At 40.3% G+C, this 27,654-nt stretch overlaps 1 protein-coding gene across 1 annotated transcript in view; it reads right to left on the reverse strand.

The window, feature by feature from the left end:
- Positions 1-3,958: 3,958 nt before the first annotated feature.
- MGAT4C (MGAT4 family member C) overlaps positions 3,959-27,654 on the reverse strand; it is a 396,025-nt gene continuing 372,329 nt past the window's right edge. Inside the window, exons 3-5 of the mRNA XM_056846186.1 lie at positions 13,530-13,679; positions 8,153-8,300; positions 3,959-5,178 (exon numbers count right to left, since the gene is read on the reverse strand). Coding sequence (XP_056702164.1) covers positions 4,022-5,178; positions 8,153-8,300; positions 13,530-13,628 — 1,404 coding nt within the window. The 5' untranslated portion in view covers positions 13,629-13,679 and the 3' untranslated portion in view covers positions 3,959-4,021. The remainder of the gene's footprint in view (positions 5,179-8,152; positions 8,301-13,529; positions 13,680-27,654) is intronic.

Below are 27,654 nucleotides of genomic sequence, written 5' to 3' on the forward strand. Positions count from 1 at the left end.
TGTTTCTGAGTGGCTTTTAGAAATCCTGTATGGTTGATGTGATTAAATTCTTCTTTGCTGTTGTTTTTAATTTTTAAATGTGTTTCTTGGTGTGTGGCTTCTATGGGCTGTTAAACTCAAATAAAGTAAAAGTGAGTTCAGAAGCAGTTTGGCAATCTTTGGATTCTGGATGCTAGACTGAAGATGAGTGTGATGGTGTTTTTGGAGTGAATTAGTAAAAGCAAGCCCGGTTTTCTGGCATGCACTGGGGAGGGTTGGGAGCTGGCACAAGGTTCAGGGGCTTGTCTGGTGGGGCAGGGACTCAGCTGGGCGGCCAGCATGCTGCCACATAATGGCTGCTGGTGTGGAAGCAGGAGAAGGAGCCATAGCATCTTTACCTCTAGCTGGAACTTTTCCTGCCCTGCTGCATACCTTCTTGGCCCACCCTATATTTCAAATGGATCAATCAGGCCCTGGCTCAATAGGGGCAGGGCTTCAGGCAGGCTCAGACCTGAGCTTTTGCACTCGGCTCCTTCAGCTAGGTATTTAAGAAGCCATCCCCCTTGCCCAGCTGAGTCTGCTTCCTAATTTGTCCTGCCCACCCTCCCTATACTGGGCTATTTGGTTTTTACATCAACTTCGTGTTAATTCATCACAACTTTTGGAGGTTTTGGCATGGAACCGGATCCATTTTGGGGGGGGGGGGGAAAGGCGGCCTGCGTGCCTCCTTTTCCCCATTCTGGAGACCCCAATAAGAGGTTTTGGGGAAGGCCTGGAATAGGGACATGCCCAGTCGGAGGCTGTCAGGATGGGACATGCCCAGTCAGGGTCTGTCCAGGTGGTGGCCTCCCGCCAAGTGACAGGGGACCCACACAGCAGGTTTCCATCCAAGTGGGTCCCACTTACTGACATTTCAGGCTACTCCCAACAGGTGGGCTGGGAGTAAGATGCATCGGTTGGCAGGTGGGTTGGGCCGATGCCTTGGATCCAGCCCCTATGCAATGCCAATGCCTGATGCTGTAACCAATAAAGTTGTGGCCATTTCCATTCCAGCTACTGTCTCCGCATGTTTGATTGTATGCTAAGGTCATCATAGTATAGGATCATGGGATGGTTATTGCATGCCAATAATGGCCAGGGTTGGGGGGCTGCAGTAAGTAGCCTGCTCCAAGACACTTCCCAATTTGGCGTTATGCCAGAAATCTCTACTGCTGGGAAGCTGCAAATGGCAGCTATCCTAACCTTCCCTCCCTGTCTCCAGAAATCAAACCACTAGCAGTGCAATTCCAAGCAACCCTTCTAAACCCATTGCCTCATGGAATCCAGAAGAAGTCTATGGAGCTAGTTACAGAGCTCTACTTAAAGAAATACATACCCACTTCTAGTTCAACCATAATATAAACAATAAAGACTTAACTTTAAAGTAATGAAGACATTGTTCCAACCTGTCAGTTAAATCAATATTAGAATGGAAGTTATTTACAGTTCCTTCCACAGAGATTTATCACCACTACTGTCACAATTGACATCACTTGTCACTATGAAGACCACCTCCAGCACTGGACTCAGAAATGCCAATTTCACAGTTCATGCACAATGACAACAGCATCTAACTCAATGAAATGAAATATCACTGCAGATTTTTTAACAATGTCAGATGAACTTCTGTGAGAAAGATAACTTGGAAACAGTTGGGCAGAGGCGAGGAACACTTTTTGAAGTGTCTTCATTTTATACTTTTCCATCAGCATGTCATGCTAAACCCGACTTTTACAGGACTTCTGTTTACTCATGGAGTTCCTGGGAAATCAGATATTTCCTCAGTTGGTTCAACATCACTTGTGCAATAGGAATTAATGACCAGAAATAATCAATGTTGAGAGAAGACAAGCAAGATCAAGGGGAAACAGGAAGTGAAGGCAGGAAAATGGCAATTAGACTGGGTGGAATCCAAGCATGGCAGCCCAAAGAATCAATAAAATAAGCAAACAAGTCTGAGGTACCGGAACAAGAGATCTTCAACAGCCTATTTCTACTTCCTTTTACAAGGGCTGCTGGGAGCTTGTGATAGCAGGGAACCTCAAGTGGTCTCAGTTGAGTATTCCAGTTCCATTAAAGTGAATTGGATTTGAGCAGTCTCACTGAACATAAGACTGTATAGCAGCAACACATCACTAAACTGGCAGAACTGTAGCTATTACAACACTCTTTCTGTACATCTGTATACCCCAGTTTGTCCATAAAGCAGGACAATGAAAGAGGATGATGCAATAAAAATGACAAACTGACAAGGATAGTTTTGGAAAGTGTAAAGATGTATCTTGTTACTTTGTCAACTTTGTGTTTTTATCAATAAAAAAGATATACCTTACATATAAAAATGGAGTTATACATTATGCACATTAAAATGGAAGTGCCAGAATATATATGACCCTTTTTTGGTGAGGGGGAGCTATACTATAGTGACAAATTGTGAGGAGGGTGGACAATCTAGAAGTGAGATTTTAAAAGTGTTACATATGTATGAGCTGTCCCCCAGAGGGAAGGACTGTTGTTTTTTAAAACTGTGCTTCACACACAGTAGATTTTTCCCCTCAGCGAATTCATCCATAATGTTTAAAATGACAAGAAGCACCCAATCTAACACTGCAAAAACAGCAGGATTGATTTTTGAAAGAAAAATAATCTGATCTGAATGGTTAAATAAATTATGGGAAATATTTCACATAGCAAAGCTTCAACAATCATGAAATGAAAATACCTGCCTTCTCCAAACCCTTCAACCCATAATGAATACATCTGTTATTGGCAAGGGGCACAAGTGATTAGGACTATTTCTTGTCTAAGATCCACTGTAATTAAATAGAGTCAAGTAAGAGCACTAACCTGGATTTTACCCAGTGGCCATAATCCAAAGATCTATAGAATCCAGTGTGCACATGAAGGTTAGTGAGAGCAGGGGACACATCATTATTATCAATATTGGAGAATCCTTCATATGTATATTTCCATTATGTGTGCAAAATATTCCCTAATAATGATGAAGTGCATGTGAATATTATCCAACATTAAACAAAATGGCATACTTCTCTCTCAATGGAATCCAGTCTATGCACTGAAGCCCTACAGAGCTTTGGCATTTAACTTTTGAATTTAGAGTGCAGCATATCAAATCCCACCACTGGAACCGTCCATCAGTCATGCATTACAAAAGTATTCATATTTCTGCAGCATCGCAGAGAACTCTCTGAATGTGAAGACAATAATACTGTCTTGTAATACAGCTACCATATAAGACTTAAGAAGAGAACACTGGCCATTGACTTAATGGGCCCGAGTTCAATACTACAAAATGAAAGACAGGTAAAATTGGATTAGTGTGTCATTTCAGGGCAATGAATCATGGCAGAATAATATATGTTGGTTCAGCTCAAGAACAGTGGATGCACTTATTGAGTTTACAGAACGATCATTACAGATTTATAACAGTACATGTATTTTCATTTAAAATAAAGCTGCAGTGGGTACCAGCACAGCTTTCTTACATTGCTCACACTAGAGGATACCAACTGCATTATCAAAACTGCCTTCAAAACAAAACAAGCCACCAACCACTGTACAAACACAAACCACCATCACATTTTTAATTTATATGTGGATAAGATGGAGTCAAATTCTTTTGACAATATACTGGCAAAGGCCTAAAACCTTTAAATAATGAAGTAGCATTTGCTTTGTTTAGTACATTGGTTCTTCCCCAAGGGGAGATAAAAACAACAGAGAAGTGGATTTAGAGCTTGAGAAATGGATGGGAACATGTTTGCACTTCCTATAAAATTCAAACATTCCAACAAACTAGTCATTGTATATTGCCTGACTGAACTAGTAAAAAATAGATTGCTTTGTTTGTTTTGTGATTTCCCAGATTGCCAAAGTCAGAGGCAAAGAGCTGGTGGGGAGTCAATAATTTTATGGACTGCCTTCCCTTCAGAATCCAAGTTATGGTCCTTAGTCCCTAATAAGTGTCTGCGGTAGAGTGACTTTATTGACTTGGTGGCTGTGAAGTCCATATGCTAATGCTCCTAATGATCAACCATTCCTTTTGGCTTTTGGTAATGAGTATTCTCATACAGTTAATATCAAAAAGAACCTTGTGCTCTACTTCTGTAATTTCCACATTTCCATTTTTAAACTCCCCTAGTCGTAAGTAAGTGGTACATTGTCTCCCCTTTTTGCCCCCAACAATTTTTTCCCCAACTTCTAGAGCTCCATGATGCAAGATATCATTTTGTCGGTCTTCTGTTCCAGTGACAACTTTAATTCTATTGATTTTAATTGGCTTTTCAAAGACAATTACATAGAAATCTCCAGTTGAGGGTGCCTTTCCCCAGAAGTATTCATCAACACTACTGTAAGCCTTGCTTGCTTCATAATTTTCAAAGACATTCATGTTAGTGTGCAGGTTGGCAGGTGGGTTATCAGGGATGTCAAATGAATCCTCTTCAAAGTCATCATCTTTTAATTTATTCTCTGCTCCTTTGTAAGATGAATAATATCCCATGTGCTGGAAGAGAGAAGGCTTGAAACGTATCACATCCTTTTGAGCCAGTAGCCCTCGGAAATGTATCAGCAGCCAATCACAAGGCATTTCCTGGTAGAACATTAGCAAGAAATGGGCCAGGCGGGGGAGGTCATGGGAATGATACAGTTTCCCAATGTACCCCAACTTGGAAAATTCTAATGTCACCCAGTAGGTTCCTTCTCGTGAAGTTATGACTTTCTTGACTACAGTCAGGAAGTTTTTGGCACATCGAACGTCATCTTCTAACATCATGTAATAATCAGAAAGATTAGCACAGAAGTTAAGCAAGAAAGCATAATCTACATTTTGCTTGGAACGGAACCTCACCCGATCTTCTGGGTCATTGTAATTTCTCTTAAGGCCATCCAATACTGGATAGTATTCTTCAGGAGTGTGAATCACCATTAATCTGCCAGCAATTATGTGATGGGCAAATTTCTGCGAAATATCTTGAACCATCCCATCACACCAAGATGAGTCAAATTCTGCTAGGTGCACCACTACTGCAATTTCTTTCAGCTCCTCATAACTTGACTGCTCAAATATGGACTTGATTGTCTCAAGCAAATAATTCCCCTTTTTCCTTTTAACAGAGGATAGTCCGATGGTAAGATACCCTGCAGAAATGAAAAGGAACATGCTTATTAAGAGGCTGTAACAATGATATTAAAACACATACTGTTTTAGTAAAAAGTAAGTTATTGGATTAATAAAAGCCATGGGGGCCATTCTCCTGCTATAACAATATTAGGAAACCTCCTGAAATTGGCCCCCATTCCCCACCATTTCAGGCTGGTGAGGAAAATATTGGGGGCCTCACTGGTGTCACATCACGTCCAGTGCAAAACTGGAAGTAACATCATCATATTGCACCAACACTCTAGGATTCCCCCAAAACTCTATGGTTAACTGTAGTATTTTTGGCAAATCTAAGAGCATGATGACATCACTTCTGGATTTGTGTTGAGCTGACACCACTACAATTTTCCCTGTCCCCAGGATTTCCAGTGGGCCCTGCAGCAGCTGGCAACCCTTGTACAGTTCTTTGTACAGCATGAAAAGTAACATACATTAACTAACTAATAAATGATAGGAAGGGAGCTTTGACTCTCAAAAACTATACCCCCAAAATCTTGTTGGTCTCTAAGGTGTTACTGGACTCGAATCTAGCTCTCATTAATTAAGCTTTATGGGAAAAGAACAGGTTGTATGCCTTTTCTACTGAAAGAGGTATTGAGAATACATTGAAGTGATTGTGTTACAGTTCAGTTATATATAGGGTTATCAGGTCCCTCTTCGCTACTGGCAGGATGTTTTTTTGGGTGGAGCCTGAGGAGGGCAGGGCTTGGGGAGGGACTTCAATGCCATAGAGTCCAATTGCCAAAACGGCCATTTTCTCCAGAGGAACTGATCTCTATCAGCTGGAGATCCATTGTAATAGCAGGAGATCTCCAGCTACTACCTGGAGCTTGGCAACCCTAGTTATATAATGGACCAGGGTCTGAAAGATTACAAAATATTACAACATCCTTTTAAAACAAACTTGTTTCATTTCATATTTCATTTATTCTTTAAGGATAATTCAGTCACTGGTTCATGCCTCTCTCCAATTTACCTTTATAAATAAACATTGTTGTTATAAATAATATAACTAAAATTAGAACACTTAAGGAGAATAATGGCATCCTCTGGAATTAATTGGAAGGCAAAAGCACTATACATACAAACGTATGGGGTCATATTGACCCCGCACACAATGTAGAATTTTGCCTACTCTCATAATATATCATTTTCTGTATACATAGGAGAAAAATACTAGCAGTGCACTGGACATCAAGTATATCCCAATTAGAAACCTTTGATTATCAACATAAAAATCTGAGATAGTTTTCTATTTTTCACATAACAGTCAAACCTTTTCATAATCTGAAGTTTCACTGCTTTGTTTTTACTTGCAAGGTTGGATTGAAAAAAACATGCTATTTGGTTGAAGTGGTCATTTCAACTCCCTTGGGTAGTCAATATGACAGCTAGCAACTGAATGTGTGAAACTATTCACACATTGAGTTAAGCTTTAGCTCTTTCAAACTGAACTCGTCTTTCCAGGTGCCAACCATTATTAATAGTTCTTAAATGTCCTCAAGTATACTTCCAAAGATGTTCCCCTTCTCCCACAATGGCATGCCTGGTCAGAGCTGATTTACAGCTAAATGACTATTTCTAATCTTTTTACTGCTTATAAATTTCCTGCACGCTGAACAGGGACCACCTTGAAAGGTTTAGAGTGTGGAGTACTATTGGCCTCAGTAGCTTGTGTTGGATTTGGATTTCCATCCAAGAAATCGTAAGAATTATTTTTATGTTAATCTGATGTCACTTTCAAATTAATCATTTTTTTCTAATATAGTAGGTTTCTTAGGGCAATACACTTTGGAGGATCATGCTATAAGGATATAGATTTGAGTTGTCTTAACCTTTTGAGTCCTTGACTCCAAATCACCAGTCCTCTTCATTTCTATCTAAATTCTGCCCCAACTAGCTACTTTGGGATCCTCTGAGGGAGAGTGGGGTAAACTACGATAATAGAAAACTACTTAGGAGATACTAGTATGCATCCCTAGAATGATTGAAGCAGGCACTGGCAAACTGGGGAGGGGAGAGAAACATCTGGGGGACTAGATGCAATGGGAAGCTCTGTGCAGGAGGCATCCGTGAATGCGGATAAGGTCAACAATCTTTTTAATTATTATTTTGGACACCACAATTGAGATACTAGATTTGGAGACAAATTGCACAACACAAACTGCCCCACATAGTGCTAACTAATGCTAAGTTTTGAGGAAATTGAATTTCAAGGTGTGTGTTTTTTAAGATTCTTTACTTCAGTGGCTGAACTTCAAAGTTTTACCAAGAAACAGGTGAGCCTCCACCGTACATGAGAAAACAGTGGAAAATAAAAGTAGGAATGACTGCAGATGCTGAGCGTTTCTTGGGGTGTCTACAGTTCCTGAAGCATCTGCATGCCTCCGGGGAAATCAGTTTTCGGTTGGCAGCATCTTTGATATATCTCTTATTATGCCTGCACTGCTAACTCTGGGAATGGGCTAACAGGACTGCATATCTATACTCACAATTGAGCTTTAGGGTGGTATTTAATTCCTGTTGAAATGCCAACTGCATTCTGAAGTATAGTCACCCCCTAGTGTGGTCATTCACTGTTAAAATGTCAATGACTGAACAATTAACAATTTTGCACCCTTCATAAGAGGTAGTGAAAGCCTCTCGTTTGACCCACTCCTGCATTTTCCACATGTGATTGTTTGGATTAAAAAGAAGAGTTTATTAATTTCATGATGAGCTGAGTTCTGCTATGCAACTGTATAGGAATTCAGGTTGCAATTATGCATCCTTTACATTTAAAATTATTTCTCAATATTTTAATGGCAGTATTTTCCCAGATAGTGATACCAAGGCTGAAGTTCTATTTTACTTAAGAACAACCACAGCTGGTAACCTTTTCTATGTTTGTTACTATTAGGTGAGATAGAAAATCTTGCTTTGGTTAATGAAATCGAAATTCCACATACTTACTTTTTCTGAACAAAGGTGTGCCAGCCAGATAGCGATAGGAAACATTTATTGATCCTGAGAAATTGGACAGATCTTTAAAAGTGTGAACATATCGCTCTGAGTTTAACTGATGTGTGGCCGTTTCTCTGATTAACTGCTTGTTTCCCTCCTAACAGGAAGACAAAAAAGAAAAAAGAGAGAGAGCATACACAACCACTGTTAATGTGAGAAATAAAACAAATAAGGACACACACACACACACACACAGTTACTTTTCTCATCTGTGTTTTTCTCAAAAAAAGATATACATCTTCCTCTAAACATTGGCCACACCCAGTCACATGTATTGAAGCATGTCCACATTTGCATCAACAGGCTTTCCAAAGCCAACACAACAGATTTAAGCCACATTTGCATCAACAGGCTTTCCAAAGCCAATACAACAGATGTAAGATTATTGCATGGATAAACATCAAGAGATGAAAATGCAAATCTGTATTATTAAGATGGACATCTCTTTTGCTACACCGGGATATTTACATTCAAGGTGCGAAATAGTTATATAGTATCTTGTCCCTCCAGTATTTCCACCCTGAACCAATGTATCTGTTATCATCTCCCACTCTCCCTATTCCTTTCCCATTTCATTGCTTTCTGCCATATTGATCCCTCTGACTTGAACAGTCACTCCTCCCTATTTCTCAGCCTGGCTTCATTTTCTCCTTCATGTCCACCACCTTGCAGATAAAAACTGATAGATAACATGTTTAGATATAACTTTATATGTGAATTTGAGTTAACAACAGTAACTGGGCAAGGTTTTTTTTTTTTGTAAATGTTAATTAAAATTACATTGGATTAAGCAGATTGAGAGATTGAAAGGTTCTGGAGGACAGCGAGAAACATGCTGTTCATCACGTTTTTAGAGATACCGATTCTTCTTGGATCACATCCTCCTCCCATGTTGCTATTGTTATGGTTATTCTGCACCAATAATAAAAAAAACATCCTGCCACAGAGATAAAAGATGAGAGACTCTCAGTGCAATCCTAAACCAAGTTACGTTCCTTCTTTGAGTCCAGTGAAGTCAATGGGCTTAGAATGGTGTAACTATGCTTAGGACTGCACTGCCAGCTTCAAAGACCTTTGAAACATGTACATGATCTGATTCCACTAATACAAATTCTGGATGTATGAAGGGTGCTGCACCACATCATATGCACCTCCTGGGCAAGTGTCTCCTTCAATATTCCTCAAAGCTATGCTTCGGCAACATACGCTGTAGCCACAATCCTCAAGGGATATTAATGCAAAAACCAACTTTGTTGGAGAGTCTCAAAGGAGGCTCTGCAGTGAAATGGAGATTTTTAGCTCTTTCTTCCAAAGAAACTTAGTGTAGTAAACAGTTTTAAGCAGGTTGGGTGGAAACACTCTGCCAGAAACATGCAAGAAATCATAGAATCATAGAGTTGGAAAGGACCACTAGGGTCATCTAGTCCAAACCCCTGCACAATGCAGGACATTCACAACAACCTCCCCCCCCCACACACACACACCCAGTGACCAGAAGATGGCCAAGATGCCCTCCCTGTCATCATCTGCCTAAGGTCACAGAATCAGCATTGCTGACAGATGGCCATCTAACCTCTTCTTAAAAGCCTCCAGGGAAGGAGAGCTTACCACCTCCCGAGGAAGCCTGTTCCACTGAGGAACGGCTCAGAAAATTCTTCCTAAGAATTTTGATTTAATTTCAACCCATTGGTTCTGGTCAGACATGTTAAATACGATGCAAAATCCCCCATGTTAAATACGATGCAAAATCCTTCATAGGTTGCCTGAAAGCCCAGCTTCATATATTTTATTTTTCCTAGAAGTGTGCATTTTTCCAGAGAATTAAACATCATTGCCTCAGTATCTTCACATGAGTATTTGTTCCTCACAACTATCTTGTGAGGAAGGCTTTGATGAGATAGTAACTGGCCATAGGGTATTATAGCTGAGAGGAATTTGAAGCCAGAGCTTTCTGGTCCTAGTCCAGCACTATATCCACTAAACTGCACTGTAGGGATGTTACCAATGTTTAGCCACATATTATCTCAGTTTTAATGTTTCAGTGTGTGCCATGGTTTCTCCCTGTTTTCCTGACTACATTAATGAAATGTCCACTTAAATTGATTTTTGTGTAGTTGTATTGATTTACTGAAAATTGTAAGTTTTTAAAAATGATGCTTGCTTTGCTTCAAGTTGCATAAAAATTGTGTAAAAGGGGCATTGCAATTACATATAATGTAAAATAATATAAAATGCAGTAAAAGAAACATACTAGAAACAACAGCAATTAAAAATGGGTGAAACTAGGAAGTTCACGAGGACAACATATAAACAGAGCTGTATAGAGCTATCACGGGTTCTTGGACAAAGACTTCCTCTGGTAACACCCTAGGGTGGCCAACTCAGGATTGGGAATTTCCTAGAAATCTGGGGGTGGAACCTGGGGAAGGTGGTGTTTGGGCAGGTGAGGGAGTTGAAAGAAACATAACATTGAAAGAAACATAAAATGTAAGGGAGACAGAAAAAAAGGAGTAAGAAAAGGAAACCAACCCCCACTGATTCTGAGGAATCTTTTTGGCAACCAGCAGAGAAATAGACAGAGAATAAGCTAGGCAAAAGCCTCGCTATGAATTTAGACTTTAACTCTTGCTGCAGGAAAGCATTTGCTGTGATCAGGACCAGATCTAGGGGGCAAGGTGGGCAGCTGCCCTGGGTGAAAGGCATAGAGGGGGTGCCACCCAGATCAGAGGCTGCGGCTGCCTGCCCCACTGCAACTCCCACAAGCCTCAGTGATTTTTACAGGAAGGGTCCTCCAGTCCCATGATGCAGGAAGCCCTAGAAAGCTATTTGGGATTTCTTCCCTGCAGGCACAGTCTCGTGGTTTAGAGAGAGGCTGCATTTGTTCCATGAGTGTTCAAAGATGTTAGCTGCCATGAGCTTTCTCAGGGTTTAGAGGCAGAGGCTCAATTTGGCTTTCTGGGGAGGGCCGGAGGTAATGTCAGTATGATAGTATGACAGGAAAGGAAGTGTATTTTAATTTAAAATGAGGGAGAAGCAATGGAGGAATAAGGGAGATGCAATGGATTGTAGGGGAGAGAATAGGGTTGCCAGGCCCCTCTTCACCACTGGTGGGAGGTTTTTGAGGTGGAGCCTGAGGAGGGTGGGGTTTGGGGAGGGAAGGGACTTCAATGCCATAGAGTCCAATTGCCAAAGCGGCCATTTTCTCCAGGTGAACTGAACTCTTTCAGATGGAGATAAGTTGTAATAGCAGAAGATCTCCAGCTAGTACCGGGAGGTTGGCAACCCTGGGAGAGAAACTCCTGGGAAGTGCAGGCTGTGTTTATTTTCCCTCTCAATGGCACGTCTATTTTTTTTAAAAAATGTGCTGCTATTCCATGCAAAGTTTCTTCTTATAAGAGTGGGGATAGAATGGGGTACAAGTTTAAAAATAAATATAAATAAATAAAATGGCCTTGTAGAGTAATTTAGGCTGAAAGTTAGTGGGTAGTCCATGGTCATCCTGTAAGGTTACGTTTCCCTGGTTTATGTAAAGTGTTATAACAAATGCATAGGGTTGCCAGGTCTCTCTTTGCCAGCAGTGTGAGGTTTTTTGGGTGGAGCCTGAGGAGGGCGGGGTTTGGGGAGGGAATGGACTTCAATGTCATAGAGTCCAATTGCCAAAGTGGTCATTTTCTATTGGGAACTGGGATGACTGGGAACTCCAGATACTGGGCCCTGGAAATTATAAATTTCGAGTCCCTCCACTTTCAGTGGCCCTGTGTGGAAAACCAACAATGAACTAAAGAGAGCATCCTTGTACAGCCCCAGCAAACTGGCACGCTGGTATGTATTTAACTCATCCATATTTAGAGTTCTGAATAATGCCTTGTTTCGATATATTTGGATTCACAAACAAGAAATCCATCAGAATATTTATTCATGCTCATTCAACAAAGAAAAAAATACATCAGAGAAGTTAGGGTAGCTGACAAATACGGTCAGGAATAGAAAAAAACAACAACCTTGAAAAAGATAAGACACATAAATAGACCATAAAAGTCTCGGTGGAATGAGGCAAAACAAAGTCTTAGATCAACGATGAAATGTGCAAAAATCATTTGGAGGGAAACAATGAAAAAGAACCTTTTATTATAAAACGGCAAATTAAGCATAAGACATTCTGCCATCTGGGAAGTTAACATAAAGATCTAAAAACAAGCAAAACAGAGAAACGGCATAAACAGCAATAAATAAAAAAGTGAGATGCATCTGGGGGATTTTGAGGCAATTAGCAAACCAAAGGAGGCATCCATGTGAGTGATAGAAAATATGGTATAAGCCAGGTCAAATTTAATCACAAGCGAGAGGTTATGAATAAATAAAGTCCCCCACACAACCTTAATTCCAACAGCACTGCAAGAGGAAGGCATATATCAAAAGCAATGGAGAATACAAAAGCATTACTAAACATGAAAACCTTCTTACAACAAGACTACCGGTCTTGTTGGCACTTCAGAGAAAATGTACTTTATAAATAGCTTGAAAAGTGATTTTGATGTGCAAAATGGTCCAGTTCTGCTAAGCTGACGAATTTGGTGCCTCAGAATTCTGACATGCCACCACTCTTCGAATTTGGAAATTTTCCTGTTGCAGAATTATCACTTCAGGACAAGAAGGAACTATAAAAGCTTATCCTGCTGAGCAGCTGTGAAGTACAAATGACAGAGAGGAAGGGCCTCAGAGTTATCCCCTGCTTGTGAGCTAACAAAGGCTAGCTGACACAGTAAAGCATTGGTTTTATCCAGCAAGGAAATTGTTACCTTCCTTGTTTTCTACCCCATCCCCTTAATTACTTGGGAAATGACTGAAGGGTTTTAAATCATGCCAGTAAGAAGAGTAACACTGCAAAGCATCCTAAACGCGTTCATTTCAACATTGACGGAGCTTACGACAGCTGCCATCATTGCTACATTGTGCATATGAAAAAATAGCAATGTTTCAGTGCTCTGCATGTATTAAATAAATCATGCATGGATGAAGAGAAGGTGCCAGTAGTAAAACTTTGCATACAACTGATGCCTTTGGCAATAAATAATAGCCTTATCCTCACAACTCACAGGTAATAGAGAAAAGTAAGTGTGGTGAAGTGGTTGGCCTGTTAAGATCCATGTTTATATCTTCACTTGCCATGAAACACAATGGGTAACCTTGGCCTTTCTGCCTCTCCCAATCTGAACTATTTCGTAGGATTGTTGTGACAATAGAATTACCATATATGACCAATATCCCTCCAGAAGAACCTCAGATTTCATTGTTTGTTGTGCTATCCTTTTTAATGGCAACTTACCAAGACATAACTATCTTCAATGTATAAGTTCATGAACAACAAGCAAACGACAAGCACTCCTAGGAACGATACAGCGGATCGCTTTCGTAAGCATCTCATTTTGTCCAAATATTTCACTGTGAATCTGACATCGAGAAAGACATACACCTCCTGAGGGAGAAAAACATTTAGATTAAGATTTTGTACCTTTTAGACACTTTTGTTTGGAGGAGTTCTTCACTGCAGGTTTCACAATTTTATTATCTATTTCATGCCAATATAGAAAATTATTGTAAATTAAATTCCACATCTCAAGAGCTACAGGTTTACGCATCAGGCAATATGATGTTCCAGGAGTGCACATAATTATTGGATGCTCTACTATAGAAACAATATCAAAATAAATTGAGCATACTCTAGAGTAAATCCATGACCATTATTCCCAGCAGTGAAAAAACTTAAGGAGCCTGCTAAACAAGGTCAAAACAGTTAGGATCTTGGAATATTGAGGACCTGATTTTCCCACAAATTTTAAATAAAGAATTTTAGCTGTGCAGGATACTGGCTGCACTGGATGAGTACACATCCCCCAAGACAAATGGTATACACCCAGAAGTGCTCAAGGGACTTTCTAGGGATCTTGCAGAGCCTTTGTCCATCATCTTCAAGACCTCTTGGAGGACAGAAGATGTACCACGAGACTGGAAGAGAACAAACGCTATCCCAATCTTCAAAAAAAGGGAGGAGGGTGACTCAAAAAACTACAGGCCAATCAGTTTGACTTCTGTCCCAGAGAAGATATTGGAGCAGATTTTAAAGGGGTCAATCTGCAAGCATCTGAAGGACAACTGGGTGATCTGGGGAAATCAGCACAGATTTATCGCCAACAGGTCCTGCAAGACCAACCTCATTTCCTTCTTTGATTGAGTAACAAGCTTACTTGGTCATGGGAATGTCAATGTTGTTTACCTGTATTTCAGTAAAGGTTTTGACAGGGTTCCCAATAATGTTCTGATGGGTTCACTGGAACACTGAAGACTGGACTCTAGAATAGTTAGGTGGATAGGAAACTGCTTGGAGAACCACATCCAAACAGTAATTGTCAATGGCATTTCATCTGATTGGAGGAAGGTGTCCAGTGAGGGCTTGGTTCTGGGCTCAGTACTTTTCAATATTTTTATAAATTATCTGAATGAGGGGGTTCAGGGACTATTCATTAAATTTGCAGATGACATCAAATTGGGAGGAGTAGCAAACACACCGGAAGATAGAGATAGAATTCAATGAGATCTGAACACACTGGAAAACTGGGTGGATGTGAACAAGATGCAATTCATAAGGATAAATGCAAGAGTTCTACATCTGGATAACAAAAGTGAGAAGCACACATACTGGATGGGGGATACACTTCAGAGTTGCAATGTGAACAAGATCTTGAGGTATGAGTGGACTGAAAGCTCAATATCAGCAGCCAGTGTGACACAGTGGCAAAAAAGGGTAATGCAGTGTTGGGGTATATTAACATAGGCATGACATCCAAATTGCAAGATGTCATAGTCCCACTGCACACCATATTGGTCAGGATGCACCTGGCATACTGTGAGCAGTTATGGAGGCCTCATTTCAAAAAGGATGTGGACAGAATGAAGCAGGTGCGGAGGAGAGTGACGAGGATGATCGAGGCCTGGAGACCAACCCCTATGAGGAAAGGCTGAGGGACTTGGAAATGTTCAGTCAGGAGAACATGAGGTTGTGGGGGACATAATTGCTCTCTCTAAGTATTTGAAAGACTGTCAGAGGAGGGCAGGAAGCAGTGGGTTTAAATTAGTCTGAAAGGTACTGGCCGGATATTAGGAAACATTTTTATTTACAGTAAGAGTTGCTGAGCAGTGGAATCAGCTGCCTAGGAAGGTGGTGAGCTCCCCCTCACTGGCAGTCTTTAAGTAGAGGTTGGACCACTTGTCAGGGATGCCTTAGGCTTATCCTTCATTGAGCAGGGGTTGGACTAGATGGCCTGTATGGCTCCTTCCAACTGTATGATTCTATGATTCAGACGGAATTCATGGGGAGAGAAGGGGGCTGTTAACCTTTCCCCCCATCCCTGCTTGGCCTTGAGATGACTTTCTGTGCATGCTTGAAATTTACTTTTTAACCAATGCAGGCAGATCCATGACCTCTATCTGATCACAATCTTCTGGGTTACTTTCCATTCTTAAAAACCAAAACTTGTCTCGGCAGACTGCAAGTCTGAACAGAGAAAAGGGGAACTGGAGGGTCTTCTTAATCCTTTCCTTTGTGGTTTGACTTAAAATGATTTTCTCAAAACCCCTTTTCTCCCTCTAAGACAAAAGGCCAGTACTTCCCCCCACAGTAGCAAAGAAACTAATTGGGGAAACAGTAAGTGGACAGATGCCATAGCCCTTCCCCCTTCTCTTCTGTGCTTGATTGCAGCGGTAGAGGCTGATTTTTAAGTTTTAAAATACAAATAGAAAAGTGGAGGTTGAGTGGAATTTAAACACATAATTGGAAATAAGTGAGCTTACTCCCTGTCTCAGACTCACAATATTTTGAGATTAACATTACAATGCAATATTGACACATCCTATAGATGAATGCTATTTGGATGACAGAAATAGATGTGCAGGTTCAATCATATTTTCATAATTACAATGTTCTGATTTTAATGAGGTGGGGGGACCCAGAGAGAGAAAAACCCTTGCCTGTGCTTAGTGCTTTCCGCATTCATTTCCACACAGACCATTTTGTTAGCAGAGAGCTGGTGCTCTGTTAAAGCGAATTCGAGTACTGAACCGCTGAGAACAACTGAGTATTCTGTGTTAGCATCAGAATAACAATGAAATAATTGCTGTGCCTGTATTATTAAACCACTCAGTTATTATCAGATAATTTAATTGACTGCAGAAGTTTGAAATTGGACTTTATGGTAGAAAATCAATAGACATTCAAGAATTATCAGATAAAAAAACAATAAAAAGAGCCAAGACATTGCAATTATGTGAGTGCTAAATTTTGTACTGCAAAGTTACAGCAAACTGCCTCCTATTCACTGAAGTAGTGATTTTTGCCTTAAGCAGAGTTGTTGAGACAATACTGTTTCTTGCTTTTTAAATCTTTACAAGAAGTTACAGATTCTTTTCCATAATACAGCTCTAAAGCTGTAGGTTGTGTCTCCAGCATGTGTTCTTCAATGAGCAGTTGTCAAGTTACACCAAGCAAAGGCAACTTTAGAACCTTAGAAAGGTTGCTGAGGAGTGTGGCAAAGCATGTATTTCAAGGTATAATATCTGCAAACAGAATTTTTGCAAATAGTTGAACATTTGGGGCTTTTTAAAAAGCTGGGGATTCTTAGAAGGATGCTGAAAATGCCACAGGTAGAAACCCCGAATGGGTTGCTAAAAGTTGGCTGTACTTTACACACATACAATACAACATGTCATAGATTTATATTTTTATAATCACTAGATGGCAGCATGGATATGCCGTCTCTCTTGCTTGGGTGTGTTCAACAGACTTCCCATTAGCTAACCTGAATGCACCATTCTACTTGTTCTGTTTAGAATACCAAGGGCCAAATGGGCCTTTTTTATTCTATAAAGAAATTAACATTAAAAGGTTGCACTGGATTTCAAAAGCCACATGAATTGTTCAGCAAAGCTCTTCAAGGAGAAAAGAACTGGTCTCTAAAACCACCCTCAAAAACCAGTTAAGTCGATAGATATATATTTAATTTTTCCCCAATACAATTTACATTTTTCAATCAATAAATATAAGTTTATAAACCATTTAGAAATGTGATTTTTTTTTTAAAAAATCACAATTTGCATGTGTCAGAAAGTCAGATATTTAATGCAAAATATGTATTGTTTTTTAAAGGTTGATTTTGTTAAATTAAGAGTTCCTAATATGCAAATTGCAGTTTTTTTATTTAAAATTTTAGAAGAGCAGCTTTCTTGCTCTTGTGATGGCAGCTAAAAAAGTGTGGAAGTGTAGTTTAGCTATAGGGTAAATAACAAAAGACAAGCACAAAATAATCAAAACTAGATATTCATTAAGGTCTTCTAATTGTCTTGGGTTGATCTTGGAACAAAAAGGTGGAAATGAAAACATGAACACAAAATAGCGCCCGCTGATATGGCATGCTGTGCAGTCCTCTGTATTAGTGTGGGTACTGTGGTTCTCTGCATTGGATAGGTCAACCATACTCTGTTTTCCTGCAGCAATTAGATATAGAAGCAGACTAAGGGCCCCATTACTCAGGTAAAGTAAACATTTTTCTCCTTGCCCCAGCTCTTGGAAGCAACTGAGCCACTGGCACATCAGTGGTCTCCCCTAGGGCTGTGTACCTTTTTTGGGGGGGGGGGGTATATTTCAGGTTTGGGTTTAATAAATTAGGAAATTTTTGAAAAGCTGTAAAAGCCGAATGTAGGCAGTTCGGCTTTTTCGAATAATCGAAAATTTCCAGGTTTAGTAAACCTGAACCTGAAAAATACATGGCACAGAACTGAATGCTGGGATCCGCAGAGCCCAGTATTCAGTTCTGCACTGCCTGCCCCCTCTGAAGTCCACATGGACTTTGGACGGAGCCCAGTGTTTAGATCCCCACTACCCTGCCATGCACTTTAAAGGCTGCAGAGATCTTACTCAGATCGCCGCCACCTGCCCTCTCCAAAATCCATATTACATATTACAAAGGCACAGCCTGTATGGCGAGCAGCGGCAGCTGCATAGCAGAATTAAAGCTGCTCAGCACAGTGCTTGATAAGAATTGGGACAGGAAAACCGAGGGGATCTAATAAGGAACTGACCTTTCATGTAAGCAATGGATCTGGTCAAGATCCATTTGCCCTGCAATTTTGTTTGTGTTGAAATTCTCTGCTTCATAGACTTGATAAAAATAAATAAAGAAAATTGCTATTATCATGGTCAAGCAGATATACCTAATACTCCACTCTTCCCGTATGCTTGGTTTGCATTTTCTACCCACAGATTTAAGTGTCATTTCCCCCTCTGTTAAGTTTTTTAATTTATTTGATTCTTTGCCTTTTGATGTACAGTGAAACATTACCCTCAGGTTCCGACATAGCATTTCCTGCTTTTTCCTATAGATTGTTAAATCCAGGTATAACAACCTTCCATTGGCTCTCATTTATCTATTCTATTTTTGGTACATCTAACATCTTTTTATTTGCAGAAACTATTCTAATCTCTTGTTCCTTAATTGTCTTAGAGTTACTGATTACATCTGACACCTTAATTGGTTTGTCTCTCACAGATTGTCACATGTGTGTTAATTTCTCTTATATCCTTAATTTAAGGATATGCAGCATTTATAATGCCATCCATAAGGCATGAGTCATCTGGAAAAGGATGCTCAGAAACACCAGCCAACGTTTTTGCTAAGTTATTAACTTAAGAATTGAACTCTGTTATAAGAATAGCCATGAGTACTGGGAAGGCTATTTTGAGATTTTACTATTCCTCTGGGGGACAGTATGTTCCTGCAGCAGTTAAAGTATTTAATGCTAAAGTTTCTGGGCAGTTGTTGTATGCTGTAGGGGTTTGGATTAGGGTGATAAAAGATAATATTGATGGACAATTACTAAAAATTTTACACAGTATTCTGGGAACTCCAAGATGTGTGGCAGGAATAGAGAGCCAAGATTGGGGAGATGTCTTTTGAAGCAAAGTCTTGGTGGAGAGCATTTACTCTGAAGATTAGGCTATTGAAATTGACTTTAGAATGGATTAGTTATGCTGTATCATCATATGAGTGATTAGGACAAATTATTACATCTAGGCCATTACCAATGATATAATAGGAACTATGAGTAATCGTGAATGGAGTCAGTCAATTAAAAGATGTTTAAAGGATCTTGATTACAAGAGTATGCTGATTAGAGTGCACAGAGTATGTTTATCCTTTTAAATTGGTAATGCCAAACTACTTGTTTGAATTATGTCTTCTGAAGTATAGACAGGCATGCTTGTCCATTTGAAAACCTTGCCATTGGCTGTTTGGAAGATTTAATGGTATTCCATACTTGAATAGACTCTGCAGATGTGGTCCTAACCAAATTGACTCTATGTATTATATTCTTTTGGATTGCCTTGAATTTTCAGATTTGAGAGGTGAACTGATTTTTCCTTTACTTAAGCAGGACTCTACTTCTTTAAAGGCTAAGTCTTGTTACTAAAAGATGAAGTTAAACAAGAAACTTTGTGTGTAGCTAATTTTTTGGCTGCTGTAGTAAAATCACATTGTAACTCACGTAGCAAATTTCAGGCTTCCCCTTTAGTGGGCAATGGCTCAGGCTGCAATCCTGAATCGGGGTGGGTGCTGAAGCTCTTCAGGAGTTGGCCTGACCCCACGTCAGCTTAGGTGCTATCTTATCACAGAATAAATTGGGGCAAACACACCAGTGCCATGAAGCCATTGTCATAGAATCCCATGCCGGTGTGTGTGTGGGTGTTCCTGGGGGGCGGAGCTGCCTTTAGGCAGTTTCCTAACCCCTTTGGACCTGGGAATGCCCCCTAAAGCTGCGGTGTTGTTACACCACCATTTTTGGTGGCATAGCCTCACTGTTTGCTATGGGGACATTTTCCCTTTCTTATCTTTTCAAGTGCTTTTATTTTATTTTCGGCAGCTGGAAAGCCTCTGTGGAGGTGGCGCGGCTGCCCCGCTCCCGGTCGCTGCAGATCTACTCTCCCATTAGGAATGGGCTGTCACTGTTTATGACTTTTGTCACAAAAACCAGTAATTAAGAAAAAGAATGTAGAAGTTGCCCTACAACCTTTCAAAGTGCCATCAGTGAGAAGTTGAGCACATGCTGGCAATATGGGCTTTGTGGCTTGAGACTGTTCTACATCTGATAGATTTAGGGTACATGCTATATATAGTCCATTGCACTTGATGTGACTACATTCATCAATTTCACCCGCTGGATACACATTGTACCCTTGCCAAAGAGCCGCAAACAAGGTGGTTCCCTGCACATGTGTTCTAGTGGAATAATTCCTAGTAGCCTTGAAAAAAGGTGAAGTGTGGAATAGCTGGGCACTTGGCCACATTGCAGCTATTTACTGTAAAATGTGTTTGACCCCAAAATTTCTAATTGTCTTACAAATTTCAGCTTTTCCACCTGGCAATCACCCTTTCATCTATGCACACAGAGTCGGCAACTCTGTCTTCATAAAAGAGATAATATATCTGGAAAGGCTTGAAACTATTGCTGCACTGGACTTTAATTCTTCTGTAATTTGCCTTCCAGGACTTTTCTTGATGTAAACAACCATCGTTGCATCACTGAAAGAGAAGAATATAGCAAAACCCTCAGAGTGGTTCAATAGCATACTCGTCATTCTCCAGGGAGGACATCTTCCCCAAACATGGTAGGATTGTGAACAACATGGTTCTGAGGCCTGGTTTTGGATATACACAAATTACAACCCCCTTGTGTATTTTAGGAGGATTTGTTGCACTTCCTTTTGAATCCATGTTATTATATCTTTATGCATTAGTGGTTGACTCCAATGTATTATGAGTGGCACTCAGCTCATGGAACAGACCTCTCCAGGCACAGCACTTGGTACAATGGGGTTCAGCAGGAAGAGGGAACTGGTAAAAAAACCTGATCCAGCATCTCAAACTTCCACCAGCAGGAAATGAGTAATGAATCCAACCCTGTATGAATATTGGAAGTATAAAATGCATACCGCATGCATATACAAATGAAATAAACAATATTACATGGAGTTCTTCTTTTCACAAGAGATGTCAGTCTGGGACCTTGCTGATGAAACTGGGCTAGATGAATCAATGGCCTGAATCTCCACAAGGCAACTTCACACACTCATGTGTTTGTTTCTTTACAGAAAAGCAGAATTAAACAAATACCTGGGGCAATGAAATCCCATTTTACAATTACATATTGCCTGACCTTTCAGAGACCTAGACATTTCCATTGCACTACATCTGATTGTGTTCAGATGAGCGGCATCTATTCAATATGTTTAATAATGATGGTCTAATAAGAATGGCGTATAGAACCTATTATTTTTAAAGAGGCATTGCCAGGATAAATTTTGCATGGTGTAGGCATTTGAACATATTCAAGATTAAACAAGTATGCAATTGAGTCAGCACTTTAAAAGTGATATATATTCCTTTATGTGGCACTGAATTCATGGAAACTCACTGCCAATGGGTTTTCTTAGGAGACTAAACTAATTTTTAAATATGTGTATTAACCCAGAGCCAATTGCCAGCTCCCAGCACTTCATTTTCTAAGCCCTTTTTTGGAATGAATTCTTTTATTGATCAGGAAGCCTCTGTCTGGGCGCTCAATGAGAAGTTGTAATGAAAAACTTATTTTAGAAAAAAAAAAGATTAAAAATATAGCCAGTGGAAACCGATTTTCTCCTGTTTAATCTCCTAATCTATTTTACATTATTTCCCTGGAGTACCCTGGACTTCACAGATACATGGTCCTACACAAAGAATCAATTACTGTGGGAGAAACACTGAACAGAGTTGTAGTTCTTTGCCAACCCACCAAGTTTCTACAAAGATATTTTCTTCCTCTAAAATGCTTTCATAAACTTTAGCCAAGGACTATGATTCATTAACTGCAAGGCATTTGCTGTACGGTGTCTATGGAATGCCTTTCCTAGACTGATCTATGATGGGGAACACTCCATACATTTCCTATGTGAGTGTAGATACAAATCACAGCTCGTACAGTATCCTTGTGGAGTTGCCAGTTTTCACACTAAAGCCAAGCCAAATGTTTGATAAATTTGAAATTTCACAGTGAAGTATGCATTTTCAATGAGAGAGCACCTTTCATCAAATAGATGAACAAACCATACAAGGATTAAAAGCATTTTTCTGTTGTTTTTTTGGGGGGCCAAGTCCTGGACACTAATCATAGTTTAAGACAGGGCAGTGCCAGTCCTTTCCAGAGCTGCTTATCAAGTCTCTGAGGAATGATGCAGTCTCTGAATTAGCCAAGAGGGTGCAGCTCAAGGCAGATCAAGGGAGGAGTGTGGAGCCTCAGCTTGCTGGCCAAACTTGAGGAAGGTCCCTAAGCCTTACAGTTCTACTATTTCAAAGCAAATCTCATTTTGATTTTGCTTTCCCCTTGTGTAGGTTGCCAACCTCCAAGTAGTTGCTGGAGATCTCCTGCTATTACAACTGATCTCCAGCTGAGTGATCAGTTCACCTAGAGAAAATGGTCGCTTTGGCCATTGGACTCTATGGCATTGAAGTCCCTCCCCAAACCACACCCTCCTCAGGCTCCACCCCAAAAACCTCCTGCCGGTGGTGAAGAGGGACCTGGCAACCCTATCCTTGAGCCAATAGAATCCACAAGTCTTTAATTTTGCACAAGGTTCTTTTTCCTTGTTCCATATTTACCACGATTTACACAATGTTAATGTTTTTGCATCAGTTGCATATAAATCGAATAAAAGAAACAAACATATCAGGAACACCAGCAATGAAAATAGGCAAAATGCAAAGGCTCACAACAACAGTAGCATCCCCAAAAGATAATATATTCAGGGATATTCTGACATCAGCTTGGGAAGGATTCCATTGTAAAGCTTCTGAAAGTACTGCATCAACCCATGCAATGGTAGGCAGTCTTTGAGTCAGGGGCAAAGACATGGGGTGCCCCCTCTCTAAGAAATGCTGGAAAGTCTGTGGTAAAATCACAGAGCAGTCTTATGATACTTCAGGGTTTTTCCTGGAAATGACATCACACCTGACTGTGATTTTGTTTTACATTATTTTTCTCCTGCCAGCCATGAGATCAGTGGCAGGAAATTGGAGCTGGGCACAAAGTGGATAAATAGTTAGGGTTGCCAATCTCCAGGTGGTCTAGAAAAAACACAAGACCTATGCTGACAAGAACTGAGTAGATAAGAACAACAGCACGTGGCTCAATCACAATAAATACAACTAGAAAAATGTATGGTACAAAAACATTTGTTCATGTTCATATAATAACCAAAAAAATAGTAAACATCAAACCAAATACACCAAAGCAATATTTCAAAAGGAATTCAAGTTCATTCCCAGTTCATAGGAGAATCCAATGTAAAGTTCATAAACCAAAAAGAGTCAAACCCGACTTCCATGAAGAAAAACTCCTATGAAACCCAACTTTCCCACGATGGCCGTGCTTCAGACCGACCGTCTCTCCGGGGAGAATGCAAGGAAGGCTCCAATAATAAATCAAAAGACGACACTTCTAGATAAGTGGTCGTTTCGCCTGATTGGCTTCTTCAGTTGTACTTAATATCCATAAATTCTTCAGTTATACTTAATGTCCATAAATCATATTTTTTCACGGGGCATGTAGCCTCCCATAATATTGTTGACCTGATATGGTTCAAGACCCAAGGTTCCTTATGATAAGTATAACTGAAGAATTTATGGATATTAAGTACAACTGAAGAAGCCAATCAGGCGAAACGACCACTTATCTAGAAGTGTCGTCTTTTGATTTATTATTGGAGCCTTCCTTGCATTCTCCCCGGAGAGACGGTCGGTCTGAAGCACGGCCATCGTGGGAAAGTTGGGTTTCATAGGAGTTTTTCTTCATGGAAGTCGGGTTTGACTCTTTTTGGTTTATGAACTTTACATTGGATTCTCCTATGAACTGGGAATGAACTTGAATTCCTTTTGAAATATTGCTTTGGTGTATTTGGTTTGATGTTTACTATTTTTTTGGTTATTATATGAACATGAACAAATGTTTTTGTACCATACATTTTTCTAGTTGTATTTATTGTGATTGAGCCACGTGCTGTTGTTCTTATCAATCTCCAGGTGGTGGCAGCTGAATATCTCTTGGGATTGCAACTGAGCTTCAGGTGACAGAGATCAGTTCCCCTGGAGAAAATGGCCGCTTTGGAAGGTGGACTCTATACCATTGAAGTCTCTCCCCTCCCCAAACTCTGCCCTCCTCAGATTCCACCCCCAAAATCTCTACCCCAAAAAATATTTCCCAGCCCAGTGTTGACAACCCTATAAATTGTGGATAATTAGTCTTAGAGGCACAGATAATTTTTTTTAGACGACCCTGAGTTTTACCATATACAGATCAAGCCTGGTCAGACAAGGTCCGAAGTTGCCCCACTCCTTTGTTACCAGGGCTCAGAACCTTTGCAGCTGTAGCTGTGAACAAATTTAGGGACTGCACAATTCTTCTCTTCACAATACGTGTTCATTTGCTGTAGTTGCTTCATTATTGTTTATCGCGCTGAAGAAGCCCTCCGAAACGTGGATGCAAGACTAGCCACACGTTCTCTTAATACCTTCTCTCTACCCCGGACCTGACTTGGATCCACCGGATTACTGTCTTGGACTTTAAGCTTATCCGACACTCCCGGGCGGGATTTCTCCCGATTCTCCCGGGGAGGATATTTTTTAACAGTGGGGGTTACCGCACTTGTATTCCCAGAGATGTATTAAGAGTTTGAAAATGTTATAAAAAATACTGTTCGCACTTTCTATGTATTCCCACCAATGTATTAAGAGTTTGAAAACATTATAAAAAATACAGTTCACACTCCGTTTGGCCCCTTTAGCTGTGAAGACGTCTTCCAACCATTTATAAGCCGTGGTATCCAAAAACCCTTTTAAAGCGATGTTTTTTACAACATTTTCAAACTCTTAATACATTGCTGGGAATACAAAGTGCGGTAACCCCCTAGGTTTTGCATACTGTATAGCATGTTTTAAGGCGGTTGCCCTTATAAGTGGATGTTTTCCATATTATAATTTTGCTTGATTATTGACTTGATTTATGACGTTTAATTATTTTTTTAATTATTCATGTATGAGGCATGATGTTAATGCCTGTATAATTACATGTTTTTGTTTTGCCCATTGGTTTGTATAATTGACCCCTCGTGCGGCCAGCCTCCAGGTACTAGCAGGAGATCTCCTGCTATTACAACTGATCTCCAGCCGACAGAGATCAGTTCACCTGGAGAAAATGGCTGCTTTGGTAATTGGACTCTATGGCATTGAAGTCCCCCCTCCCCAAACCCTGCCGTCCTCAGGCCTCACCCCAAAAACCTCCTGCCGGTGGCAAAGAGGGGCCTGGCAACCCTCCCCCCCACACACACAATTTATACTTCTGCTGACGCATTATTCTTCCGTTATGCTGATAACTCAGAAGAATCAGCTGATGTTTACTGAATTGTTGTAAAGGAGCAGGTTAAACACGATCAAGGCTACAGGAAGGGAAGAAATATATTCAGCAGTTTGGAAGTATCAAGCTTATGGAAAGCACTTTAATTTCTCTGAAAAATGCATGTGAAAATCCCATGCTGATCCATCAGTTATGCAACAGCTGACACCATTTACATATTAGGAATCATTACAGTCAATTGGAAAAGCTCCAAATACTAAAAATGACTACACATTTGGAGGAACAATCAAACTCAGAGTTTGAGGGAAAGAATTTAAACAAGGAAGAACCTGTGCTCCTCATATCTTGAAATATGAAAATTAATGGGTTTGTACATCCCTAATTATTTTGAATCTGGACAACCATAATATCCAAAGTGTTAAAATAACATGAGAAACAGAACATATGCAGGGAAAATGGTTGGCCAGAAATTCAGCAGACTAATACTGTATTCTACAAAGTAAATGAATGATTTGGCATTTGAAAAAAATAAACCTATTGTTGAGAATTTGTCTTCATATGGTTAGTGTCATTTTTGTTACAAATTCCAGCCAAATAATTACCTACTAATGAATTAAAATGCACCATTTGTCCATTTTACTACAGGATTCATTTATGCAGCCAGATTGGAAGGTAAAAGAATAAATGGCCATGTTAGCACTGCAAAACTGACAAAAATGTAAAGAAGGAAATTGCAAAGCAAGTGTTCGTAGTGGGTTACACCTGGAGTTTAAAGCAGGGGTGGGGAACCTTTTTTCTGCCAAGGGCCATTTGGATATTTATAATATCATTCGTGGGCCATACAAAATTATCAACTTCAAAATTAGCCTGCTATATTCTTGGGTGGTCCTAGTGGCTCCATAGCTAACGACTCTTCTGCAAGGGGGGGGGGAAAGGTTCCTTTTCTCGGCAAAACAAACTCACATCCGCCTTGAATAGAGGCTAATCCTGTCCACAGGAGGGGGTGGATTACCAGTCTTAGATCCTTCTGAGCTAGAGATCTGCCAGGACCCACGAATGGCCAGACCAAATGATTTCTCGGGACTTAAATGGCCCCCGGGCCTGACGTTCTCCACCCCTGGTTTAAAGGCAAGAACATTTCAACCCTCTGTCAGTGATGCAAAAAGAGCAGTTCAGTTTCAGTCACCTTTATTGGCATGATAGCAAAAAGAGCAAGTTCATATTGTTCGGCACAATTGTGCAGGCCCATTGCAAGCATTCATAGGAAACTGAGTTTCCCCACAATTCTTTGGAGAGGAAGCAGCCATTTTAGACTGTGAAAACTAAGTACTTTTAAAATTCTCCCCGGGGGGGGGGCATTTTTTGAGGTAGAGTCACTAAATTTGCAGCGTAGCTGCAAGGGACTTTCCTTGCATGAACCCCAAATTTTGGTAAAGTTTGGGTTAAGGGGTCCAATTACAATGCTTCTCTATGGAGGAGGGGGCGACCCCTTCGGGACCCCATAAAATTGGACCCCCTGAACCAATCTTCACCAAACTCCGGGGTTCATGTAAGGAGAGTCCCTTAAAGCTACCCTGAAACTTGAGAACTGTACCTTCAAAAATGCCTCCCCCAGAGTTCATAAAAATTCCCATAGGAAAAAGCCTGGGGAAAGCCAAAGCCAAAAAAAGGCCTATTCAGCGATCGGCTATCCGACTTCGGCTTTATTCCCAGTTTTAATATTCGACTTTAATTACACCTGAAAGAAGCCAAAAAAGCCTTTCTCGGGGGCTTATTTTCGGTTTGGGTTTATCGATATGCACAACCCCAGTTTGTCTCTAAGGTACTACTAGACTCAAATCTAGCTGTTCTGCCGCAGACCAACACGGCTACCCTCTGAAACCATGAAAATGCAATAAACAATAAACATGAAAAAAGTTGAAAAATAAATGCAAAATGGTTGTAATTCAAGGGCACAGTGG

Source organism: Euleptes europaea, chromosome 3, assembly GCF_029931775.1.
Source record: "Euleptes europaea isolate rEulEur1 chromosome 3, rEulEur1.hap1, whole genome shotgun sequence".
Lineage (NCBI taxonomy): Eukaryota > Metazoa > Chordata > Lepidosauria > Squamata > Sphaerodactylidae > Euleptes > Euleptes europaea.